This window comes from Schistocerca serialis, chromosome 2 (genome assembly GCF_023864345.2).
Source record: "Schistocerca serialis cubense isolate TAMUIC-IGC-003099 chromosome 2, iqSchSeri2.2, whole genome shotgun sequence".
Taxonomy (NCBI): Eukaryota; Metazoa; Arthropoda; class Insecta; order Orthoptera; family Acrididae; genus Schistocerca; species Schistocerca serialis.
In genome coordinates, this window is record NC_064639.1 from 848,165,290 (window position 1) to 848,191,348 (window position 26,059).

Consider the following 26,059-nt stretch of genomic DNA (forward strand, 5'->3'; position numbering starts at 1 on the left):
ATTTTATATACGTTGCATCGAATCCCTGATCCACGTCTAGTTATAAAATATTACTTGCCTTGTTATTTCTTGGCGGCCTCGTTCGCTCTTCTATGGGATACGATGCCTGTCTCGGATCCTATTTCTGATACGAAGAAACATTAACTGGTGAAAGGATTGTGTCATTCACGTTGCTTCCAAAGATTATTCAGTGAAGTAAAGTTTCAGAACTTTGAAACGGCTGTGTTCACTGTTATTTGCGCCTACTGAACTATTAACAGAAGATACTGCTGGCTTCAGCAGTATTACGAAACACGTTAGTTCTATTTGCTATAGCCCTTTCGCCAAGACATAATTTTCCTTCCAATATTGTCCGCTTAAAAATACTCCCCCGCCAAGACTGCGCAACCAAGAAAAGCAGAGACCGAATATACAGCGTGAACATTAATAATACCGACAAAGTGCAGGGACACATTTATCACTGGAAATGGAGGAAAAAACGCCCTATGAACATGTGTCCGGAAATGCATCATTGCCACGGTAGTTAGCTCTGACGAATGATGGTCTCTGACCACCTTCTGTGTTGCAGGCTGTCATTGACGTAGGGTACTGTAAGCAGTAGAATGGTCCGGCATTCTGTATCTACATCCATACTTAGCAAACCACCGTGAGGTGCATGGTAGAGAGTAACGTCCTATTGTACTAGTTATTAGGGTTTCTTCCTGTTCCATTCTCGTATGGAGCGCGAGAAGAATTATTGTTAGGATGCCTGTGTTCGTGCATATTCCCATCTTGTCCTCTCCCCCTCCCCCTGTACAAGACGCAGACTGTCCAATATTAAAACAGGACAACCTACCATCAGCAAAGTAAGTGCATTTAAATATCTTGGAAGCACAATAACTGAAGACTTGAGACGTCACCAGGAGGTGAAAACTCGAATTCCCATAGCGAAGGAGGCATTCAACAGAAAGAGGAGACTTATGTGGCAAGTTTGATGAAGGTCTAAGGAAAAGGCTTGGCAAATGTTTTGTCTGGAATGTGGCACTATATTGGGCAGAAACATGGACGCTGAGACGAGAGGATGAAAAAAGGTTAGAAGCATTTGAGATGTGGATGTGGAGGAGAATGGAGAGAATAAGCTGGATGGAAAGAGTGAATAATGTAAGAGTATTGGAAAGGGTTGGTGAGAGATGATGTCTGCTGAAGGTTGTAAGAGAAAGGAAAAAGAACTGGTTGGGACATTCACTGAGAAGGGAGTGCTTGCTAGTTGATGCTTCAGAACGATTGGTTTGTGAGAGAAGACGGAGAAGAAGAAGGAGATACCAGATGGTAGACAACATAAAGGGAAGAGGAAATTAATGCAGACCAGAAGAGGATGGGAGAAGACCGGACAACCTGGAGAACTACCATGTGAAAACCTGCCTTTTGGCAGATCGACGACGACGACGATGACGATCGACGACGACGACGACATCTGTAGTAAATCAGGCTTTTTGTAGGTGATAGTTATCTACAGGGTGCGTCAAAAAGATGTATACACACTTCGAAGCGTCATAGAAAATTTATTTCCAGTTCTACAATGTTAAATTTCTGGAAATGGAAAGCTTAAAGTCCAATTGGAAAAATAAATGTACTTTGCAAATGTGATTAATGTTCAAACTGGTGGCCTTCAGCATAAATACACATCTGAGTATGAGTCACCACTGATTCCGAACATCGTACCAAAGTGTCCAATGAGATTCCTGCGCACACTGCCTGAATCTCATTCCAAAGTGTGTCCAGGTTACGTGGTTTACGTTTGTACACCTCATCTTTTACTGTGCCCCATAAGAAGAAATCCAGTGGCGTGAGGTCTGGAGAGCGTGCAGGAAACTCGATTGGTCACCTGCGTCCTATCCACTGGCCTGCCACATTGTGATCCAGGTATGCTCGTACGTCCCTATGATAGTGCGGCGGGGCGCCATCTTGTTGGAAATAACTCTTGATTACCCTATAATGCTCGAATGGCAGGGAATATGGAGTCAGTAATCATTGTTAGGTACGTTTCTCCAGTAACAGTACCTTCAAAGCGGAAAGGCCCAATGAGTCCCCTTGCAGACAAACCACGCCACACATTTACACCAGGCAAATTCACACCCTTTTCAACTGTAATGTGAGGATTATCTTCAGCCCAGAACACACAATTGTGCCTATTGGCAGTTCCATTGAGTTTGAATTGGGCTTCATCCGACCAAATTATGCTACCCATAAATCCCGGTTCCTATCTCACAATCTCCTGAACCCATTCACAAAATTCTAACCTTCGATCTGGATCGTCGTCACTTAGCTGTTGCACCAGCCTTGGAATGTACACACGAAACTTGCCTTTCTTCAGAATGCGTAGCACACTACTAGCACTTACATTACTCACGTGCCGCTTGCCTTGAAGATTTTTGAGGCGAACGCTGAAACAGTTCCAAGACAGCAGTTGTGGAATCATCACTTGTAGCTGTACGAGGTCGCCGTGATCGACCTTTATGCACCTCACACACTGTTCCATGAATTTCGAATTTTTCTCGTAGACGTGTAATTGTTAACTTTGAAGGTGGTTCTGCACCATACTCATTTCTCCACTGTCTTCGAACCGCAGCTACACTTTCAAACTTCCAGTACCACTTAATTATCTGCTTCCGCGCTTCAAAGCTCAAACGCACGTCCGACATGTTGCAGTTACTTCCTTGCCACTGCTGCCACCAGTTGAAGAAACATAACATTACTTTCTCACAGATATTTAACCTTTTAGAACGGGAAATAAATTGTCTATGACATTTCAGTGTGTGTGTTCATTTTTTTGACGCACACTGTGTAATGAAGTACAGGGTGACAATTATTGAACTATATGCAATAAAATCGTCATAACTTCTGAATTGTTGGCATTAGGACGTTAAAACTGCATGGCTGGCCGCGAGTGATGATGAGAATTAGTATGGTTTGAATTAGTGATGAAAACCACTTTCATTTGGATGGGTTGGTCAATAAGCAAAATTGGCGCGTTTGGGGGACTGAGAATCGTCATTTCCCGATCGAGAAGTATCGTCACCCTCAACGGGTGACTGGGTGATGTGCAATGTACAGTCACGGAATTATGGGTGCGATATTTTGTGATGGCACCGTGACTACCGAATGGTACGTAAAGATTTTGGAAAATGATTTCATCCCTATTATCCAGAGTGACCTGGATTTCGACAAGTGTGGTTGATGCGAGACGGAGCTCGACTCCATGGAAGCAAGAGTGTGTTTGATGTTCTGGAGGACTCTTAGGGAACCGCATTCTGGCTCTAGGGTACTCAGAGGCCGCTGGCATGGGCCTCGATTGGCCGCCATATTCCTCGGATCTGAACACATGCGACTCCTTTTTGTGGGTCTGTATTGAAGACAAAGTGTACACCAAATAACTTCAAAAGCATTGCTGAGATGAAACAGCAGTTCAGGAGGTCATCGACAGCATCGATGTTCAGACACTTCAGCTGGTCATGCAGAATTTCGCTATTCGTCTCCGCCACATCATCACCAATGAGGGCAGGCATATCGAACATGTCATAACGTAAATCCGAATATTTGTAGTGACATTTACATGTTGAATAAAGTGTGTACACGCCGTAGTTTGTAACTATTTTTTTTTTCTTCATATAGTTCAATAATTGTCACCCATCACTATCTGAGAGAAGCTGCATAAATATTCAGCCAGATCTTGATAAGATTTCAACGTGGTGCAGAGATTGGCAACTTCCTCTAAATGTTCAGAAATGTAAAATTTTGCACTTCACAAAACAGAAAAACTTAGTATCCTATGACTATAATATCAGCGAGCCACTGCTGGAATCGGCCAACTCATACAAGTACCTGGGTGTAACAATTTGTAGGGATGTGAAATGGACTGACCTCATAGTTTGAATCGTGGGTAAAGCAGGTGGTAGACTTCGGTTTATTTGCAGAATCTTTGGGAAGTGCAGTCAGGGAGTGCAAAGGCAATTGCTTAAAAATCACTTAGGTGACATTCTAGAATATTGCTCATGTGTGTGGGACCCGTACCAGATAGGACTAATGTGGGATATTGAATGTATACAGAGAGGGGAGCAAGAATGGCACAGGTTTGTTTAGTCATTGGGATAGTGTGACAGAGATACTGAAGAAACTAAACTGGCAAACTCTTGAAGACAAGCGTAAACTATCCCGACTGAACGAGTCTGTGGACTGGTTAGCACACTCGACTCGCACTCGGAACGATGAGGGTTCAAACCCGCGTCCGGTCATCTTGATTTACACAGAATTGTGCAGTATACACAATGTTGTGCCATATGCACTGAAGAACAGCGGCAGAAATGGAACCAAAACACTGCATGTAGAAAAACAACGACGAAACCTGTAAGTAGAACCTTAAATTATTACATCAAAGAGACGCCAAGGGGCCAGAACTGTTTATGCCCTTGTATATACATCGTCTCAAAATGTAAACTAAATATGTAAACAAAAACATGTTCATCTTGTAGGCCACTGAAGGTGCCTTGCAAAGTATAAAGGCGAAACGTTTATGGCACGAAAAAATGTTTCATTCAGTTGTAATTAGACGCTCCAAAAGTAAAAATTACCAGCGTACTGTAATACCAGAACCTTCAAACACACCATTATATCCAGAATCATCTAAATGACCGTCTACATTATTCGGAGTATCACTATCGTTAATGAAATCCGCGGTTCCAGCATTGATAAACCTCGACGAAGTGTCATTGCAAATGAACGAGCGATATAAGGAAAGCGTAGAACGCAAAGAGAAGTTTTAACTCGAATTACGACGCTGTAAACAATACTACTGTGCCATTTGTTGACGCATTTTGTTACTAAATATGCGTAAAACGTGCAACTCTGACCAAACCTGTCAAAGTAACGTTAGTGTTTTGCACGGTATTAGACGTAGCCGCCGGTAAAATTTACGGGCATTGTGAAATTTAAAATTTTCCCAGCAAACTAAATATTCAAAAAGATTTCGGGCTTGCAGCCGGTCGTCGTTAGCTTCCATCCACGATATTTCGACTGGACAACTGCCAGCCATCCTCAGGTGAGCCATCGAAGACTGACGAAGACGCCCTCCGTCCCGCAATATGTAGCATGCAGCGAGAATTCCGCGTATGCGTCAAAATCATATTGACAGACGAACCACACGCACGCCAGCAGCGCCCTCGCTGGTGGAACTGCAGAACTCAGCTGTCGCCATGGATAGCCCCTTGTCTCCCTTCGTGGCCAACCTTTTTATGGAGGATTTTGAGGAGAGAGCACTTGAATCAGCAGCCCTCAAACCAACTGTTTTTTTTGGAGGTACGTGGATGACACTTTCGTAGTGTGGCCTCATGGAGAAGAAAAATTAATGGTGTTTTTAGATCACCTCAACTCCATTCATGAGAACATTCGGTTTACCATGGAATTAGAGAAAAATGGTTGCCTCCCTTTCTTGGATGTGCTAGTTAGACGGAAGAGTGATGGCTCTCTGAGGCATTCAGTTTATCGAAAGCCCACACATAGTGATCTGTATTTAGATTCGTCCAGCTGCCATCACTCATCGCAAACAATGAGTGTACTTAAAACACTTGTACACACAGCGCATGCAGTGTCAGATGCAGATAGTTTGCCTGAAGAGCTTGCTCATCTGAAGAGGGTTTTCAAAGAGAATGGATATTCGACAAGGCAAATTAGCGATGCACTTGCAATTAAGCCAAAGAAACAGGGAGTGGAGAAAGAAGAGAGCACGCCTACTAAATCTTTAGCTTTTCTTCCCTTTGTTGGCAACATCTTCAAAATTGCAAGAATCCTCCACGGTTTCGAAGTGAAAGTGATTTTCCGTCCACCATCGAAGGTTTCCGACCTGATGGTATCAATGAAAGACGATCTGGTATTGCGGAAGGCGGGAATTTATAAAAATACCTTGTCAGTGTGGCATGTCATATATAGGACAAACATTGCGAACGGTAGAAGAACGTTGCTCTGAACATCAACGCTGTACTCGCCTTTTGCAACCTTAAGTCTGCAATTGGTGAGCACTGCATTTCCACTGGACACTCAATGGAGTATGACAAGACAACAATTTTGGCCACAGCAACATCCTTTTGGGACTCTCTCATAAAAGAATCAGTGGCAATTCGAATGACAGACAACCTTATGAACCGTGACAATGGCTGCCAGTTAGATAATGTGCGGAACCCCGTCATCTCTAAGATCTGCTCCAGAAGAAGACGTCAGAGTACTCCGATGGCCGCGGCAATTGACAACGCCGAAGACAGCTGAGTTCTGCAGTTCCAGCAGCGAGGGCGTTGCCGGCGAGCGGTGTGGTTCGTCTGTCAATATCATTTTGATGCATGCGCGGAATACTCGCTGCACACTATATATTGCGGAACGGAGGGCGTCTTCGTCCAGGCAATCATCGTAGGTCGTACCGCTCGCTCCTTCCGGCTCCTCGATTTCTCCCTTACCGTCTGTGCCCGTCCTGTCTGCCTCACCCTCACCCTCACCCCCACCCCCCACCCTCACCCTCACCTACCTTGGCCTCACCATTGACCGTCACCTCACCTGGATCGCTCATCTCCGCTCCATCCAATCCAAAGCCCACAACCGCCTCAGACTCCTCAAACTCCTCTCTGGTCGGACATGGGGGTTGCACCCCTCTACCATCCTCCACACCTACAAATCCTTAATCTGTCCCATCCTCTGTTATGCCAGTCCCGCCTGGATATCTGCCCCCCCCCCCCCCCCAAATTCTATAAATCCCTCCAGATCCTTGAGCATCATGCACTCCGCCTTGCATTCCGTATACGCCTCCCGTCCCCCACGCGGATCCTCTATGACCTCATTCCTTTCCCCCATCTGCTCCTGTTCCTCGAACATATCTGCATCCTCTACACCTCCCGCCGCCTTGATCCCCCTCACCCCCTGGTTGCTCCTCTCTTCTCCCGTCCCCGCCCCCTGCTAAGCCTTCACTGTTGTGTCCCCCCTACCCTCCATCTCTACACCCTGCATCTCCTTTCCCAAGGTGGCTTCCATCAACTCCCCCTCCCGGATGATGCCCTGTCTCCCTCCATCTATCCCTCCTATCAACTGTGATCCTCAACCCCCCCCCCCCCTTTCCTCTGGCCTTTCCCTGGGCTCCCTCTTCCCCCCCTTCCATCCTGTTTTCTCCCCACCAAACCTCTCCCTACCTCCCTTCTCCCTCCCCCCCCAGAATCCTTTTGTATTCCCCTCCTTTGCCTTTCCCACTCCCTGTCGCGTCTGCCCAGCACCCCCCACCCCTCTTATGGGTCCTCATTCTCCATCGGCTCCTTTCCCGCCCGCCCCCCCTTCGCTTTTCCTCTCCTTCCCCCCTGTTTTTTATTTTCCCATCATCTGTCCAGTTTCCCCCCACCTGCTCTCGGCTGTGATATGTCACATTTGCTAACTTTTTAGTCAGTGTTCCAGTGAATGTTCAGTGTTGTTCGTCTTTCTCGTGTTGCGAACAGAAACCATGCTGTCGCTGGGTGTGAATTTTATGTCTTTTGCGAACAGAAACCAGACTGTCGCCGTGTTTTTTAGTTGTCTATTGTTTTACCTGTCTGCTTTGTATGTATTTTATTAGCATCATCACCCCTTTGTTCTATGTTTTAAGTTCCATGATGTTACTATTTAATTCTCCGATTTTATCGCCTGTTTTTATTAGTTATTCTCTTCATCTTTGTAACAAAGTCTGTAATCTGAAGAGCAGCATACTAAGCTGCTGCCAGCCTGCCCCCTTCGGGGGAATCGAAATTCAATAAAGGAAAGGAAAAAAAAGGTCTTCGTCAGTCTTCGGTGGCTCCTGAGGATGGCTGGCAGTTGTCCAGTCGAGATATCGTGGATGGAAGCTAACGACGATGGCTGCAAGCCCGAAATCTTTTTGAATATTCACGGGCATCGATCTTCGTGCGACCCCTATGCCCGTAAATTTTACGGGTTCGGCGCATAGTGTGTTGAAGAGAACTGGGGGACTGTCGTGTTGCAGAGGGCCCGCTGAAGGTGTCGCGCGAGTCGGCGTCGCTGGCTTCGCTGCAGGAGGGCCGCGGGCCGGCGTGGCTGCGCGCGCTGTCTGCCGGCGGGCACTTCCGGCCGGCGGGCTGCCGCGCGCGCCACCGCGTCGCCGTCGTCGTGCCGTACCGAGACCGCGCCGCACACCTCGCGCTGCTGCTCACCAACCTGCACCCCCTGCTGCAGAAGCAGCAGCTCGACTACCGCATCGTCGTCGTCGAGCAGGCGGGTAAGCCGCCATCCGCACAGTTAATCGTTACCAGGATTGAATTGAAAATACAGGTTGAGTCAAAAGTCCTTGGACACCTTCATAAGTTGGAAGATTAAACGGAAAATTGAAGTGTGATGATGGGAACATAGGTTTGATATGGGGCCGCAACTTTTGGAGTGAATGTCATTCGTGGCCGCCATTTTGAAATCCGCCATTTTGGTTTCGAGTCCTTTTTTTAAATGGGAAGGGGGATGTAGGACACATCATATAACACTCGCTTGAGCTCTGGAATTTAGTGGTGTAATTTGTTTTTGTCTATCTCGTGCAGTTTAGAGGTTTTTAATGTTCAAAGTTGGGAAATTATTTTCTTACCGACTCCTAATACACGTGTTCTACGTGTTAGCCATCCCCAGACATGCATCGCCATCGAGGTAACTTTGAACTTTAATAACTTCTAAACTGTACAAGATACACAAAAACAAATTACACCAATTAGTTCCAGACCTCAAGTGAGTGTTATCTGATGTGTCATACACCCCCCCCCCTTCCCATTAAAAAAAAATTGACTTGAATCCAAAATGGCGGCTTTCAAGATGGCGACCATGAATGACATTCACTTCAAAAGTTGCACCCCATGTGAAACTTTTCTTCCCATCATCACATTTCAATTTTGCCTTTAATCTTTCAACCTATGAAGGTGTCAAAGTACTTTTGACTCGCCCTGTATTACCAATTATGTGCCCATGATGATGTGATCAAATAGCGTAACACAGTGGCTTGTGGGACTGGGATGTTGAGCCCGGCCCGGATCGTTGACCATAGTAGTTGACCGTACTGTGGAGACATGCTGATTACCAAGAATATTATGACCACCTACCTAATAGCCAGTATGACCATCTTTGGCGTGGATAACAGTGGCAGTGTGTCTTGACGTGGAAGCAGTTAGGCCTGGGAGTCAGTTGGTACCACATCTGTGGCCCTCCCACCCCCTGCGCGCGCGCACACACACACACACACACACACACACACACACACACACACACACACACACGTGTGCGTGTGCAGGACTCTTGGGAGTTGCAAACTGTGCAGGACATTCAGCTAGGTATACGCTCTTAAGGAATGCGTATAGTATCATATTGATGTAACAGTTTGATGAGAACTGATGGAATGTGATTCCATGTAACTGAATGCGAAACAGTCTGTCGTGATGCTTGTTGTAAAACTGGCTATACTTTAAGATGTAGCTGCTGATAGTGCAATAATATGTTTTATAGGCACAGAAAAATTAACATTCAGAGGCTGAATTTGTCAAGTGGTTCTGGGTGGTATAACTGCAATGTCATACACGTTTCAGGAGGGATAGTTTGTTCTAAAGGAGTATGATTTTTATATGCAGACCAGGAATCGAGCAAAATTTGGTTATTTTGACTACCTATTGGCCAGAAGCAGTGCTTGCACCATAATTGTAGTTATTTTACACCCATTTTCCCACTTTTGATTGCTGTGACGTAAATATTCCCTACTGCCCTTGCAAGATCACGCACATGAGAGAGAATTGTAGGGGCAGAGCATCCCCAGCTTCTTGCAGCACAATAAATAACTTTCCAGGCAATTTATCATCCAGATTAACAATTGATGTAATTGTATACAAATACATTAAGGCATTGATGTTAGTTGATCTTTGTACAACTCTCTTGGTACCTCTGATTTCCAGGATTCCTTTAATATGCATTTCCTCTTCAACTCACGATTGGTTGGAGTTGAAAACAGATTCCGTACTGAGCAATGGGATAAGGTTGTTTACCTCATCTAAAAGTTTTCGGGCCTATTCCACTGTTTGCTGAGCATTGTCAAGTTGACACTTTGTTCGAAATTTTCAATGCCTTAAGTCTTAAAGTTCTATAGCCCTGTTTGAAGTTATGAAATCGTCCACTGCTTCCCTTGAAATAACTGTAATCTATGTTACATATAATTTGATGTGTATAACATAGTCGGTCATTATCATGCACATTCCATAAATTGTATCGAGTATCCCAAAATGTGCAAATAACGGCTTTTGTAACAAGCATGCGTTGTCCTCCCTTGAATATCTGTAGTTTTTCTTATGCAGTACATGGTCACATTACTGCAAACTTACTGGAAATCTGTTCATAATTTCAATTTTTTTTACGATGCTGCAGATGATCTTCCATGTGCGTAATTGTATTTTGACCGGCTCCTTGTACCATGTTTGTCCTTTACTATGTTTCACTTGAGATGGCATTTATGGCTCCTTTTCTGGTCAGGACGATGAACAACATGGCTCGACACATGTTCAAACATCACTTTCACTTGTTAAGCATGTATCATCATCATCATCATCGTCATCATCATCGTCATCATCATCATCGTCATCGTCGTCGTACTCCTCATGTGCATTGTCGGCACAGTTGAGCATACACTACACCCTACATTCCACTGACTCTTCATGCAGAAATGCTAATAGTTCATTTACCACTAATATCTCAGTCCGTGAAATTCCTTGGGTTACTTTCAACTTTGGCGACTGTTGTAGATATAATGTAAGTTTGCTTTTTCGTTGCCATTGCTCTGCTTTGTATCAATACCACTACCAAATAGCACTGTTGTTAATTGCTGACTAAGCTCTTCAACTAGGCTCTGTAGCCTCATGTTGTGCTCGCCATTGGGTACCTTCAGTCCCACCCTCTGTTGCCATTAGCAGCCAATATTGTCAATGCTCGGTAGATAATGTGTGACCTTCAGTCCCACCCTCTGTTGCCATTAGCAGCCAATATTGTCAGTGATTGGAGATACAGCACTCTCTACTACATCCCACAGAGAATGCAAGTTTATAGGTATCTTCATTACACATTATATTTAATGGTTTTGTATGGTCAAAAAGAGTATTGAGATAGCATCTTTTATTTTAAAAAGGGGACAACTGTGCAAGTCATGAGGGCATTGCCAAACGTTTCTTGGTCAGTTCGTATGTACAGCATGTTTAACAAAAAGTGTCACAGATTCCTACAGGAGGTAGTATTGATCAAAACTAAATCCTTTAATGATAAGTCTAGAAACGAATACCTGTTACCTGTTAAGATGTGGGCTGTGTTGCATGTGACGAGTTACACTTCACAAAACAGATAACAGGTTTTGTGCATCACTGATTTCTGTGCAATTAGTTACCATTTCCAATGGAGAACATTACCCTTGCACAAAGGCATTGTCTGTGGTTTATGCAGCACAGTGCACCACACCATTTTCAACAGATTGTACATCACAACAATATTTTGTGGCCAGTGGATTGGTCGAGGTGGTCCACCAGCATGGCCTTCCTATTCACTGTATCTGGAATTGTTTGATATCTGGGCATGGGGACATTTGAAGGCATCTGTGTATGTCCAACCATAAACTATGTACAAACATTGCAGGAGCGTGTGATGAAAGCGTGTGATGCATCCTGAATGGAACCAGATGCGTTAAAAAAAAGAGGGGGGGGGGGGGGGGGCAAATCATTAATAAGAAGGGATGAAGGATGTGTTGGGATGAGTGGTGACCACATGCAGTACTGCGTATAGTGACTGCTTCTACGTGACAGAAGGGAATGAGAGGGCAGATTGACCCATATGTCAATGGGTATTGGTTTCCAGATGTACCATTTTAGAGACTTTTCTTTCTAGTTTTGACAAATACAACCCCTTGTAGGAATATGTGACACTTTTTAAACACCCAGTTTTTAAAACTCAGTGAAAGAAAAAGTGGTGTATTATTCACAAAGTGTGGACTAATCTGTGCAAAATTGCTAAGTAGTCCAAGAATTCCTGCTACTTTTAACAGTTTTGCAGTTCTGAGTGTTCATCTTACTGCAAGGTCACACATCACTGCTTAGCATTAAACAGACATTTCGAGGGACCAAGTCCTGTGGATAGTAAAGGCCATATCCTTCTGTAAATACCAATCCTCACCCTCTGAACACACTGTAAAGATCTCACACACGTGAACTGAGAGGGCAGAGATATGAAAGTAAGAGATAGCAAACACCTGTAGGCTGAAAAGTAAAGTAGGCATCAGTTCAGAACACACAATGTAATTTGTAGTATGTTCTGTTAATATTATGCTCTGTAGTTATTCTCTGTGATGACACAGTTTCTCGAAGCACATGTTCTGTAAACAGAGCTGATTTAATGCCCAAATGACACAAGAGAAGAGGGGTGCCGAAGTACAAAATTTGTAGACAGAATGTCACATAATTAGTAATGAAAACTGACATGGGTGAAAGTACACAATTGAACACAGGTCTGTAAACAAATGTGCAGTAAAGATCTGCCACTGAATTTGGTATCAAGTATTGTCCTATTTATTAAAAAAATCTGCTTGAGATGTAAACTTTTTGGTAAATCCCCTTCTAATTGGACTAGCATTTCACCCAGGGTCTCCTTTAACGAGAAGTAAATAATTCAGAACATTACATGTGGTGAAAGATGATTCTCAAAGTTCAAGTTGATCAAAACATACGTCAGTTCAAAATGTTGTCAAAAACGACTGTGTGTGCTTTCAGATATAGCCATTGAAAAGGATACCATGAAGGTGGTGGATTTAGAGTCTACTTCAAAAAGATTTTTCTAAATTAAAGGATAAAAATTTTCAATACAGCGTTCTGTCCAAGGAAAAATTGTCATTACATGTAGTGAACAACTGTAGGGATTTAGCATGATATTATTATGGTATTTCTCTTTTGTATCTCTCTCAAATTTGTGTTTTCCTTTCCAGCTACATACATAATAAGTTTCCAAGTCACTTCCAGGGCAAGTGTTTTTATGTAATTATTAACTGTTGAGTTTTCTTCACATGTAACTTGTGAAGTAAAACAGTGTTTTATGTTCAGTATGTAAATATGAGATTAGATGATGTGTTTTGAAATTTCTTTCCCACTTTTTCTGACGGAAAGTGAAAAATTTGTAAATTATGGTATTCAAATTATGAAGTACTAAAATAAAACAAAACATATGTTGTATGTAGCACATGTTTATTGGAGCTAGAACGATATAAAAGATCTAGTTCTTGCTGCTTTGACTAAAAGCTTTTTTGTCACAGAAACAAATGTCTATGTAGGAGAAAAAGAAAAACACACACACACGCGCACACACACACACGCACACACACGCACACACACGCACACACACACACGCACACACACGCACACACACGCACACACACGCACACACACGCACACACACGCACACACACGCACACACACACACACACACACACACACATTTAATTTATTTATAAAGGTCTTACGAAGGGGGCAACTCACATCTGTGTGTGTGTGTGTGTGTGTGTGTGTGTGTGTGTGTGTGTGTGTGTGTGAGGGGGGGGGGGGGGGGGAGAGAGAGAGAGAGAGAGAGAGAGATTGCTAAGTTTTTGTGCGCCATTAAGAAATTAATAATTGTGCATGGTGCTTTGTTTTCAGGAAATGGTGCCTTTAATCGTGCCATGCTGATGAACATTGGCTTTGTGGAGGCTCTCAAACTGTATGACTTCCAGTGTTTCATCTTCCATGATGTAGACCTGCTACCAGAGGATGACCGTAACCTGTATACGTGCCCAGAGCAGCCGAGGCACATGTCTGTGGCCATTGATGTCTTCAAGTACAGGTACACCCATTGATCCTAGTCTGAGAGTTAAAGCATGGAAGGAAATAAACATTTGGAAGACCAGTGTCTCTTTAAATATCACAGAGCATGTATAGAACGCATTGGGGAGATTTATTGCTGCATGTTTTCATGCAAAATGACGATTCAGCAGTTGTCAAGTGTGCTGGTGGAGGAATGGAACCTCTATCACAACCTTGTGGCCAGCATAGGAGTACATCGCAGAGCATGCAGTGCTGCCCATGATGATCACGCTTATTATTAAGATCTATTACCTGTCTTTTACATTTCCTTAGGAACATCATGCTAGGTGCATTCAATAAGTAATGCAACACATTCTTATTCTCGGCCAATTTTGGTTGGAAAAAAAAAATGTGGAATTTGTTGTGTAACATCATGTAATATTCCCATATCAGCCTCTGTAGTTTCATGAAGTTCAATTAGGTGCTGGCACCATACATAGCCTTCAAAATGGTGTCTGTGACAGAGCTGCCATTGAGCTGCTTTTGGCAGAAAACCAAAGCATCACAGATGTTTGTAGGCACTTATAGAATGTCTATGGAGACCTGACAGTGAACAATAGGATGGTGAGACAATGGACAGGGCTTGTATCATCATTGCAACAAGGTTGTGTAAACCTGTCTGATCTCCTGCGTGCTGACCAGCTGCACACAGCTGTGACTTCTGCAGTGTTGGAGTGTACAGAGACACTCATTTGAGGTGATAGATGGATCACAACTAAAACATCTCACTCCACAGTGGATATCTCAGTTGGTAGTGATGATACTTGTCCACCAGTGTGAGAATTCAAAGGTGCTCGCCCACTGGGTTTCTTGCTGCCTTACAAAAGACCATAAAGAGCAACAAAAGACCATCTGTGTGGAATCAGTTGCATGTTAAGAAGCTGATCATGACAATTTTTTGTTGAACATTGTCACAGTGATGGTAAAATTGGTTCATCACTTAAAACCAGAAACAAAAGGCAATCCATAGTGTTGCACCACACCACCTCTCCTCTGAATAAAAAGTTCAAAGCTGCACACCCTCAGCTGGTAAAGTCATGGTGACTGTCTTCATGGGACACTGAAGAGGTTATTCTGTTTGATATTGTCCCTCGTGATGCATCAACTTGTAAGTGTACTGTGCTACCCCCAGGAAATTAAAGAAACGACTCATCATGTTGGTCATCACAAAAATACAAATTAACTTCTCCTTCTCCATGACAACACAGAGCTTCACCCAAGTCTGCACATGCTAGAGGAGCTCACAAAACGTCATTGGTGTGTTCTTCCTCATCCACCCTTCAGTCCAAATTTCGCACCTTGGCCCATGAAGGGAAACAGTATGTGGATGATGGGGAGGTTATTGATGCAGCAAGACATTTGCTCTTACACTGAGGGGTACCATGTTGGCATAAAGGCTCTCCCAGTATGGTGATGTGAGGCCATCACATTAAATGAAGATTACATGGAAAAATAGGGTTTTGTAACCAACAGAGTGGGGAATAATGTGGTACATAGGAATCCTGAATGAAACCAACTTGCTTTCAGACTCACCTCTTATTGAACGCCCCTCATACTAAAAGGGGGGCAATCAAATGAAAATAACCCCCCCCCCCCCCCCCCCCTGCGGATCCGGGGTAAGAATAGGCCCGAGGTATTCCTGCCTGTCGTAAGAGGCGACTAAAAGGAGTTTAAACCGTTTCGGCCTTCCATGTGATGGTCCCCCTTGGGGTTTGACCTCCATTTTTCAAAATTCTACAGAAGTACGAGCCTTTTGGGGAAGGACGCCTTACGTGGTGTCTCACTGGTCCTCAGTGCACTAAGACCTTGGCACTCAGCATTGTAACGGCGTTGTAACCACACCCGCTATTCCTCAAATTGGGCCTAAACGCCTGATGGGTTACACAAGTTACGCCCATAGTGTGTCCCCATCTGCACCTACGATCATGATGGTCTTTCCATGGCACCCGAAATCCAGCACGGTAGCCAGCCCGTTGTGGTGGGGTCGTCATGTAGGTTGTAGCCCCCTGACAACACAGGGATCGTACTGCCGATACCTGAGCTGCACCCTCCCCACGTCGGCCAAGGAGTAGATGCCCGTCTCCTTGGGGCATCAGGACTCCCGGCAACGGTCATCCTGCCAGGTGGCCCTTGCTGAGGCTGGGTGGCGCCCGTGGGGAGAGCCCCTGGTCGGAGTGGGTGGTATCGGGGCGGATGTTTTGCAGATGAAACGTCAACATGTATCGGGTCGCTCTGCGGCCGAGTCTTTTAAAAAGAAAGGTACTGTCTCTGGTTCTGGTTCTCCTGCCCCTTCCCCCTTGGCCACTCCCTGGGAGGAAGGACAGGCCCGCCGGCTTGGGGCGAAGTACTTCCCCCGCTATTTAGTATGTTCTCGGACCGATGGGGGGACGTTCGCCACCTCCGAGCCCATGTTCTTCGTCCAGCACATTGAGGACATCTTCGGGGAAATCGAGGCTCTCAGTAAAATGCGTTCGGGGTCCGTTCTTATAAAGACTACCTCCGCCACTCAGTCGGCGGCGCTCCAGGCGTGCGACCGACTAGGGGACACCCCAGTGTCCATTGTCCCGCATCTGGCACTGAATAGGACGCAGGGGGTTATTTTTCATCGGGACCTCCTGCTGCAATCTGATGAGGAGCTCAGGGCCAACCTGGAGCGCCGACGCGTGCATTTCGTCCGGCGTGTCCAGCGTGGCCCCAAAGACCGTCGCATCGACACCGGGGCCTTTATCCTCGCCTTCGATGGGGACGTTCTCCTGGAGAAGGTAAAGGTGATGTGCTACCGGTGCAACGTGCGACCTTACGTCCCGCCTCCTATGCGCTGCTTTCGGTGTTTGCACTTTGGGCACATGTCGTCACGGTGTGAGGCTGAGCCCCTTTGTGGCGATTGTGGACGTCCTCTTCGTGAGGAATATACATGCACCCCACCACCTCGGTGCGTCAATTGTCCTGGCATCCACTCGCCTAGATCTTTAGACTGCCCCGCGTATCAGATGGAGAAGAAGATCCAAGAATTAAAAACTTTGGATCGCCTCTGTTATTCTGAGGCGAGGAAAAGTATGACCGCCTCCATCCCGTGCCGTTGTCAACTTCGTTTGCCTCAGTCGTGTCCGCTCCTTCCACAGTATCCTCACCCCTATCCTGTCCACCCTCCACCTCCTCACCCCATCTGGGGTCTATGCCTCCGCCTCCCAAATCCCTCCCTTCCAAATCCTCCTCCCTCGCAGCCCCTGCCCCCTCTGCCCCAGGGGCCACCCTTCCTCCTCCTCCCCCTCCGCCGCCTGAGAAGCGATCCTCTTCTCAGGCATCCATCGGGGAAACGTTCCGGACCCCGGCTTCCGAGGTCCGGCGTTCCAAAACGGACCCCGCACGTGAGGACCTTCTTCGGGTCCATCCCACCATCCCCGTGCCTCATCGGACTTCCCAGAAGGCCTCCAAGAAGAAGTCTTTATCCCCCTCTCCACCCCGGCGCGTTTCGTCTGATGCTCCATCCGTGAGTCGCTGCTCCCGGCTGTCCTCAGTTTCGCCGGGACGCTCTGCTGCCAGGCGCTCAGCTGGCCTCTCGTCGGCGAATGATGCTGCCCCTCCTACGCAACCCGGGAAAACGGCCGCAGCTGGCGACGACTCGATGGAACAGGATCCGCCTCCCGCCGGTTGTAGCGTTGTTCCCTCGAAACCTGGCCCTCAGCGGCCGTCGAGGTGACCAGCTCTTCACCCGTTTCGTTCCCCCTTTTTTCTGACTAGCGATGGCTTTGTTACATTGGAACATAAGAGGTATTCGATCTAATCGGGAGGAATTACAACTGCTCCTCCTGCTCGTTTGGGACGATGTCTATTACCATCCCATCCCATTGACCACCCCACTCCAAGCAATAGCTGTCCGTATTACTCTTTCTGCTTTTACTTTTTCAGTTTGTACCATCTACACTCCACCGTCATCTGCTGTTAGTCGGGCTGACATGATGCACCTGATCGTTCAGCTTCCCCCGCCGTTCTTATTGTTTGGCGACTTCAATGCCCATCATCCCCTTTGGGGCTCTCCTGCATCCTGTCAGAGAGGCTCCCTCTTGGCGGATGTCTTCAACCATCTCAATCTTGTCTGCCTCAATACTGGCGCCCCGACTTCCCTCTCGGACTCTACTCATACCTACTCCCACTTGGACCTCTCGATCCGTTCTACCACTCTTGCCCGTCGGTTCGGGTGGTATGTCCTTTCTGACACCTATTCGAGCGACCACTTCCCCTTTGTCGTTCGTCTCCTGCACCACACCCCATCCCCACGTCCTTTGAGCTGGAACATACCGAAAGCTGACTGGAGACTTTACTCCTCCCTGGCGACCTTTCCGGACCACGATTTTCTCAGTTGTGACAGTCAGGTCGAATACCTCACGGCTGTTATCATCAATGCTGCCGAACGTTCCATTCCTCGTACTACTTCTTCTTCACGTCGCGTTTCCGTCCCCTGGTGGAACGAGGCTTGTAGGGACGCTATCCGTGCTCGACGACGTGCTTTACGCACCTTTCGCCGCCATCCTACGTTGGCGAATTGTATTGGATACAAACGACACTGAGCGCAATGCTGTAGAGTCATCAAAGACAGCAAAAAAGCTTGTTGGGCTTCTTTCACCAGCTCCTTTAACAGTTTTACTCCCTCTTCCGTCGTCTGGGGTGACCTGCGCCGGCTGTCGGGCATTAAGGCCCACTCCTCGGTACCTGGCCTGACTTCAGGTACTGAGTTCCTTGTTGATCCTGTGGATGTCTCCAACGCCTTCGGCCGCTTTTTCGCGGAGGTTTCAAGCTCCGCCCATTACCACCCTGCCTTCCTTCCCAGGAAAGAGGCAGAAGAGGCTCGGCGACCTTCCTTCCACTCGCTGAATCTGGAAACTTATAATGCCCCCTTTACTATGCGGGAACTCGAATGTGCACTTGCACTGTCCCGGTCCTCTGCTCCGGGGCCAGATGTCATTCACGTTCAGATGCTGGCCCACCTTTCTCTGGCAGGCAAAAGCTTCCTTCTTCGTACCTACAATCGCGTCTGGACCGAAGGTCAAGTCCCCATGCGTTGGCGTGACGCCGTCGTTGTTCCTATACCCAAACCCGGGAAGGATAGACACCTTCCTTCTAGTTACTGCCCCATTTCTCTTACAAGCTGTGTCTGTAAGGTGATGGAGCGCATGGTTAACGCTCGGTTAGTTTGGATTCTTGAATCTCGATGGCTACTTACCAATGTTCAATGCGGCTTTCGTCGCCGCCGCCGCCGCTCCGCTGTTGACCACCTTGTGACCTTGTCGACATTCATCATGAACAACTTTTTGCGAAAGCGCCAAACGGTAGCAGTGTTCTTCGATTTGGAGAAGGCTTATGATACCTGTTGAAGAGGAGGTATCCTCCGCACTATGCACAGGTGGGGTCTACGCGGTTGCCTGCCCATTTTTATCGATTCCTTTTTAACAGATCGCAAGTTTAGGGTACGTGTGGGTTCCGTATTGTCTGACGTCTTGAGCGTAGCCCTTTTTGCCATTGTGATCAATCCAATTATGGATTGCATTCCACCTAATGTCTCAGGCTCTCTTTTTGTCGATGACTTCGCGATCTACTGCAGTGCCCAAAGAACATGCCTCCTGGAGCGCTGCCTTCAGCGTTGTCTAGACAGCCTATACTCATGGAGTGTGGCAAATGGCTTCCGGTTCTCTGAAGAGAAGACGGTTTGCATCAACTTTTGGCGATATAAAGCGTTCCTTCCACCATCCTTACATCTCGGTCCCATTGTTCTCCCATTCGTGGAAACAACTAAGTTTCTAGGGCTCACACTGGACAGGAAACTTTGTTGGTCTCCGCACGTCTCTTATTTGGCTGCCCGTTGTACACGTTCCCTTAATGTCCTCAGAGTTCTTAGTGGTTCATCTTGGGGAGCAGATCGCACTGTCCTGCTTCGCTTGTATCGGTCCATAGTCCGATCAAAGCTGGATTATGGGAGCCTCGTCTACTCGTCTGCTCGGCCATCCCTCTTACGCCGTCTCAACTCCATCCACCATTGGGGGTTACGTCTTGCGACCGGAGCATTCTACACTAGTCCCGTCGAGAGTCTTTATGCTGAAGCTGCCGAATTACCATTGACCTACCGGTGCGACGTACTGCTTTGTCGGTACGGCTGCCGGCTGTTGTCAATGCCCGACCACCCCTCTTACCAGTCCTTCTTCGCCGATTCTCTCGACCGTCAGTATGGGTTGTATGTGTCTGCCCTGCTGCCCCCTGGAGTCCGCTTTCGTCGCCTGCTTCGACAATTGGATTTTGCCCTCCCTACCACCTTCAGAGAGGGTGAGAGCCCGACACCACCATGGCTCCAGGCTCCGGTTCATATTTATCTCGACCTTAGCTCGCTCCCGAAGGAGGGTACTCCGGCTGCAGTGTATTGCTCACGGTTCGTTGAACTTCGTGCGCGACTTGCCAGTCACACCTTTATTTACACTGATGGCTCCAAAACTGACGATGGTGTCGGCTGTGCCTTTGTCGTCAGGGCCGACACCTTTAAATACCAGCTCCTCGACCAGTGTTCCAGCTTTACGGCCGAGCTTTTTGCTCTCCATCAGGCCGTTCAGTATGCCCGCCGCCACCACCACTCATCGTATGTACTCTGCTCTGATTCACTCAGTGCTCTTCAGAGCCTTGGAGCTCCATATCCGGTCCATCCCTTGGTGCAACGGATCCAGCAGTTCCTCCATTCTTCTTCTTCTGCTGCTGATGGCTCTCCTGTGAGCTTTCTGTGGGCTCCCGGCCATGTAGGAGTGCCTGGGAATGAGGCTGCTGATGCTGCAGCCAAGGCTCCAGTCCTCCTGCCTCGGCCAGCCTCCCATTGTGTCCCGTCATCTGACATTAGTGGGGTTGTTTGTAGGATGCTTGTGTCTTTGTGGTGGGATACTTGGTCATCACTTCAAGGAAACAAGCTCCGGGCAGTAAAACCGTTCCCAACTGCTTGGACAACCTCCTCCCGACCATCTCGGCGAGATGTGGTCCTTCTGACCAGGTTGCGGATTGGGCATTGCCGGTTTAGCCACCGCTACCTGCTCTCCGGTGACCCAGCCCCGCAGTGCCTTTGTGGTCATGCATTAACAGTGTGCCATGTTTTATTGTCGTATCCCCGTTTTAGTCAATCTCGTGTTGTCCTGTCTCTGCCATCTACTTCACAGGATATTTTAGCTGATGACGCTCGAGCAGCTGCTCGTGTTCTTCGTTTCATTACTCTGACTGGCTTGTCCAAAGACATCTAACTCCTTCACTTATTTCCTTTGCATCTTTGTAAGAACTTTTTGGTGTCCCCCCCCTTGAGTTTTACTAGATTCTATGTGCTCTAACAATTGTGACTAGGCGCTAATGACCTCAGTAGTTGAGCGCCCTTAAACCCCAAACAGAAAAAGAAAATGACAGATGGAAAAAGTAAGTAAACTGTTCATTATTTCAAAACTAATGTTCATAAGTGGTAATATATTTATTGCACTGTGGGACAAGATGATCGGTGTCTTCATTGAAAAATGTTTGTGGTTGCCTATATATCCGTGACCTTGTACCCAGGCATGCACATCTTCGCCCAAAGCAAATCAATAGCCACAAATGAGTTCTTTAGGGCTCCAAAATTATGCATGGGGGACAGTTTGGGCTTTGTTGAGGATGTGTAGAAGTTTGCTGCCCACATGTTGCCAAGGTTGTTCAAAGAACACTGCAGAAGTTTCATGGGGAAGCCATTACACATTGTTTATTTTTTTTATTTTTAGAGCTCTGAAGAAAGACTTTTGTGACCATCGATTTGCTTCAGATGAAGAGGTGCACGTCAGGGTACCATCATAAGTCCATAGGCAACTGCAAATATTTTTCCATGAAGGCATTGACCAGCTTGTCTCACGGTGGAAAAAATGTATTAACAGTTAGGTTGATTACTTTTGAAATAATAAACAGTTTACTTACTCTTCCCATCTGTCTCGCTTTCATTTGACTGCCCGTTCTACTACTACTACTACTACTCCTGATAAGGTACTGCTGCTGCTTTTCTTACTTCTAAATTTTCTAATAGGTGTTGTGTACTAGAAACATATCTTAACAGAATAACAATCTTCCTGCAGTTCAGGGTTGGGAGCTTTCATCCCTGTTGTCAGAAAATGGGAAAAGTTAACTGAGACTTGTGCCAGTGACAAGTTGCACGAGACAATACTGGTGCCTTATTTCAGTTTTCATTGTGAAACAGCTGTTCAAGGCAGAGAGAGGCTTCCTAAAAAATGCAGTGTTTTGAGTTTACATCCATTGCTTCATCTGCCTCATTCCAGTTAATATTTTGCAATTTGCTTCTAAAAGGTACAAGGAGAATTAACAGTAATATGCAGAAAGTGACCTTTGTACACGGAGAAATATATTGAGTTTATAATAATTAATGTATTTTCTCTTCTTTTACTGAGATTGCATTTGTGTGTGTGTGTGTGTGTGTGTGTGTGTGTGTGTGTGTGTGTGTGTGTGTGTGTGTGTGTGTGTGTCTTACTCGTGTAAAGTTTGCACTGCAAGTATTGCGGAAATGGAAAATACTACTGATGTGCAGTTTCCACAGAATGGACTGGTAGTCCAGGGCTTTTATTGCTAGCCAACAGAAATTGGTGCTGTTTGTTGCAGGACTCTAGTGTGTCGTTTGAGAGAGATCACATGTTGTGGTATTGTTCAAATTATATATATTATACCAGACACTCCAAGGATTTACACCATGTCCATGCAAAAATGCAGCTAATGTAGTTCACTTGTACACTGTAAATTCAGAACACCAAATATAGAGGGGCCCTGCAATGTAACTTGTGGTCCAACACCGCCAACTGTAGTACTATCCACATCATCAATAGTCGTGTAAATGGTCATGTGGGAAAGTCTTCTAAACCTCCTTTAACGGGGCATCTTTTGTGTGAGCGGTCCAATGCTGTTGCATGAGTGGCTGCATGAAGACTGATACCTTCTTACCAAATTCATTACTTATTATAAACAAAAATGTTGCCTCCTTGAGCTCCTGGTTCTCGATGCATGGTTGGCGGTTAGTGTATGACATCACCTCAAAGTGCAAAATTTTCTAAGTCCGGTGCACATCAAAATCCTGTGTTTGTTTGTATAGTGGCCACTGACCAATAAGCGTACATCGAGAACTAGGGGCTCAAGGAGGCAATATTTTTGCTTATATAAGTAACGAATTTGGTAAGAAGGTGTTAGTCTTCATGTAGCCGCTCATGCAACAGCAGCATTGGATCGCTCACACAAAAGATGCCCCATTACAGGAAGTTAAGAAGACGTTCCTGCATGATCGTTTACAAGGCTATCAATTATGTGGAGATTACTACAGATGATGGTGTTGGAGCCAAAGTTATATTGCAGGGCTCCTCTATATTTTGTGGGTGTGTACTGAATTTCACTGTTACCAAAGTTGGTGCTGCGCTTTGTGGTAATGGTTGGTTAACTATTGCGGCAGTGCGGTATATTGGTGATAAAGTTAAAACAGTTCCAAGACTTGAGACCTTTAATAGTAGGCATGTCATTGCCTATCGTACCTTTCAGATCGGGGAGGTATATACCAGAGATTTGGGTAAATCCTACTTTACATCTACAAAGCCATTGGTATTAAGGACCAGGAACATCATAAGATCAATGAACAAGTTGGAGCACGTGTGTGGGTCAAAGGCGGTCTTGTATGTAAGAATATTAAACTTGCTGATGATGTAACAAATTATTGTAAAGATTGTGCAGAGTTTGTGCCATTCTACATGCATAGGGCTAGGTATGATGTTGTAATGTTTCCTTACAGTGTGCTTATGTGTTCCTTGAGTGCATTGCGACTTGCTAGTCAGTTAGTGCATGACTGTCCAAGCAGTAGGCTGTGAGTGGACAATGGGATTTATCAGTGCAGAAAAAGCTGACCGCTTTCTAGTAGTGCCTTGGTTCGGAAATATTGTAGATATTCTGAGCTGTAGTGGGGAGGTGAGCAGTCTTCATGTGACCTGTGTATACATTCAGAGATTTTGCTGTTTCCTCTTCATGTAATGCTCTCCTGTCAAATGAAAACAAAACGGGTTTCTTTAAGCGGGAGCTATAAAATGAATTAAAATGCATTTGCATGATTACGGGATGCTGAAATATGTTATTAGTTTCAGATTTTATTTCCACCTTTCTGACAGTCAAGCATTAATCGCCTTACAGTACAAAGAAGTTATTTTTGTCAGTTTGCTAAATAGATTTGACTTTTATTAATCTTTTCCACTAAGGCAGTCAATTTATTTGAAATGAAGTGTTTAATTTCACACTATTGGCTAGTTTCAACTGTTTGCTGCATTTCAGGTGCACATTTTCCATCTACTAGCACGTTTGGCATTATGCCATAATAAAGAGCCAAACATGAGATAATACAGTATTGGTTCTCCAAGAAAATTTACATCTGAATCTGGACATACGGTTATGCACTTTAAGCCAAATTATGCATTTTAGTATGGTTCGTGAAATTACAATGCTTTTGAAGTCTTGTTTCCTTTTATGACATAATGTAAGATCTTTCAATGTTTTACATGTACGAGCATCTGGGCTTCCTGCGTCATTGTAGCTGCGCAAGCGCAGTGACGCGTTATTGGTGCTCTCTGGCGACTGCTGAAACAAACCTATTTCTAACAGGTTGCAGAAAAATATTGCGAATGGTGGTTGGAAAAGTGTTACTTTCAAAGTAAATGTCCTTTTACTCAAGATGAACCATGCGCAAGTATGTATGATGAATTTCTTAAATCGCAGAGCATTTAACTCTCATTTAAAAATAAACTCTTTGAGGACGACCATTTAGAACAATTTCGAACCCAGGTCATCCCATATTTACGTCATTATTGAAAAAAATTTTGGGCACATTTGTGTGATGTATCTTAAAGTGTAACACGAGCAAAAAAAGATCAATATTATATGTGGAAGCTTAGTTCCTCTTGCAGCTTTTTAATCTTAGAGACACAATATTTTATGTGAAAGCTTTGCTTTTCTTGTATCTACACTGTGTATGTTAATTTAAACCATTGACATTTATTGGTGTGTTCGTGCCCCTTGTCAGTGATCTTGCTATTGGCTAACTACCTCACGTGTCCATGCTTTCATTGGCTGGCGAGATCACATGACATGAGCTATGACTAGCTTACAAAAGTGCATCGCAATCTTGATTTCAATGCTTCAGAAAGTAACATGCGGTGTTTGGTGGAATTCGAATTTATACCTTCGTAATGCGAAAATATGCAGCATACGTGTTGCTGCATGTCAAAGATCTTTCCAAAATGTGGTCTTTTCCCCCTGAGTTTCACGTTCTAAAATGGCAGGAAATTCTACACTGGTGTATAAAACCATAACCATTCAAAGGATTGATAAGTTTTACAATGTTGAGGAAAAGTATACTGTCGCTTAACACAGAAAAAGTGTATTTTTAACTGGGAAATCTGGGGGAAAATATGGCAATTTTTTTTCCTTGCCCATGTATACACCCTGAATGCTGTTCTTTCTTGTACAGTGCATGTGGCAAGAAATCCCAGTAAACATCAACAGTCTTGTCAATTATTTCTCAATCTTTTTAACCAGTTATGTGAAAGTGATAGTGGAACACACAGACAACACAATAGAAGAAACAAATGATGACTGAAGAGGGGCAAATTAATGTTCTTGCTGCTGTTGCAGTTGATTGACATGTTAGATCCTGTACAGTCACACGACAAAGTGGCAGTAGTCAGGCAAATAGTTTACATATTCTCCAGTGACGTAGGTTCCATCCTTATCACATCTCTCTCCATCAAGAGCTGCATGGAAATAATTATGAGAATCGTATTAACTTCTGTACATGGACATTAACACATGATACTCCAGGTGTGTCATGTATCTTGTTCAGTGATGAAGCTGCATTTATCAATCATGGCCAAGTAAACCTCTGAAACATCGACTGTGTACAACCCCACTTGGCGCTGTCAAGTGGAATGTCAATGTACATGGAATGTAAAGGTGTGGTGTGTGTTAGTGAACCATCAGCTCATGGGCTGTTTTTCATATGTGGAACACTGAATGTGCCCAAGTATCACTGTCTCCTAACAGATCATCTTCTACAGATG

At 45.3% G+C, this 26,059-nt stretch overlaps 1 protein-coding gene across 3 annotated transcripts in view; it reads left to right on the forward strand.

The window, feature by feature from the left end:
* Positions 1-26,059, forward strand: part of LOC126458126 (beta-1,4-N-acetylgalactosaminyltransferase bre-4-like) — a 506,064-nt gene that overhangs the window by 474,803 nt on the left and 5,202 nt on the right. For all 3 annotated transcript variants that reach the window (XM_050094962.1, XM_050094961.1, XM_050094960.1), the window contains 2 exons: positions 8,018-8,269; positions 13,728-13,911. In XM_050094962.1, the coding sequence (XP_049950919.1) occupies positions 8,018-8,269; positions 13,728-13,911 (436 nt within the window). The remainder of the gene's footprint in view (positions 1-8,017; positions 8,270-13,727; positions 13,912-26,059) is intronic.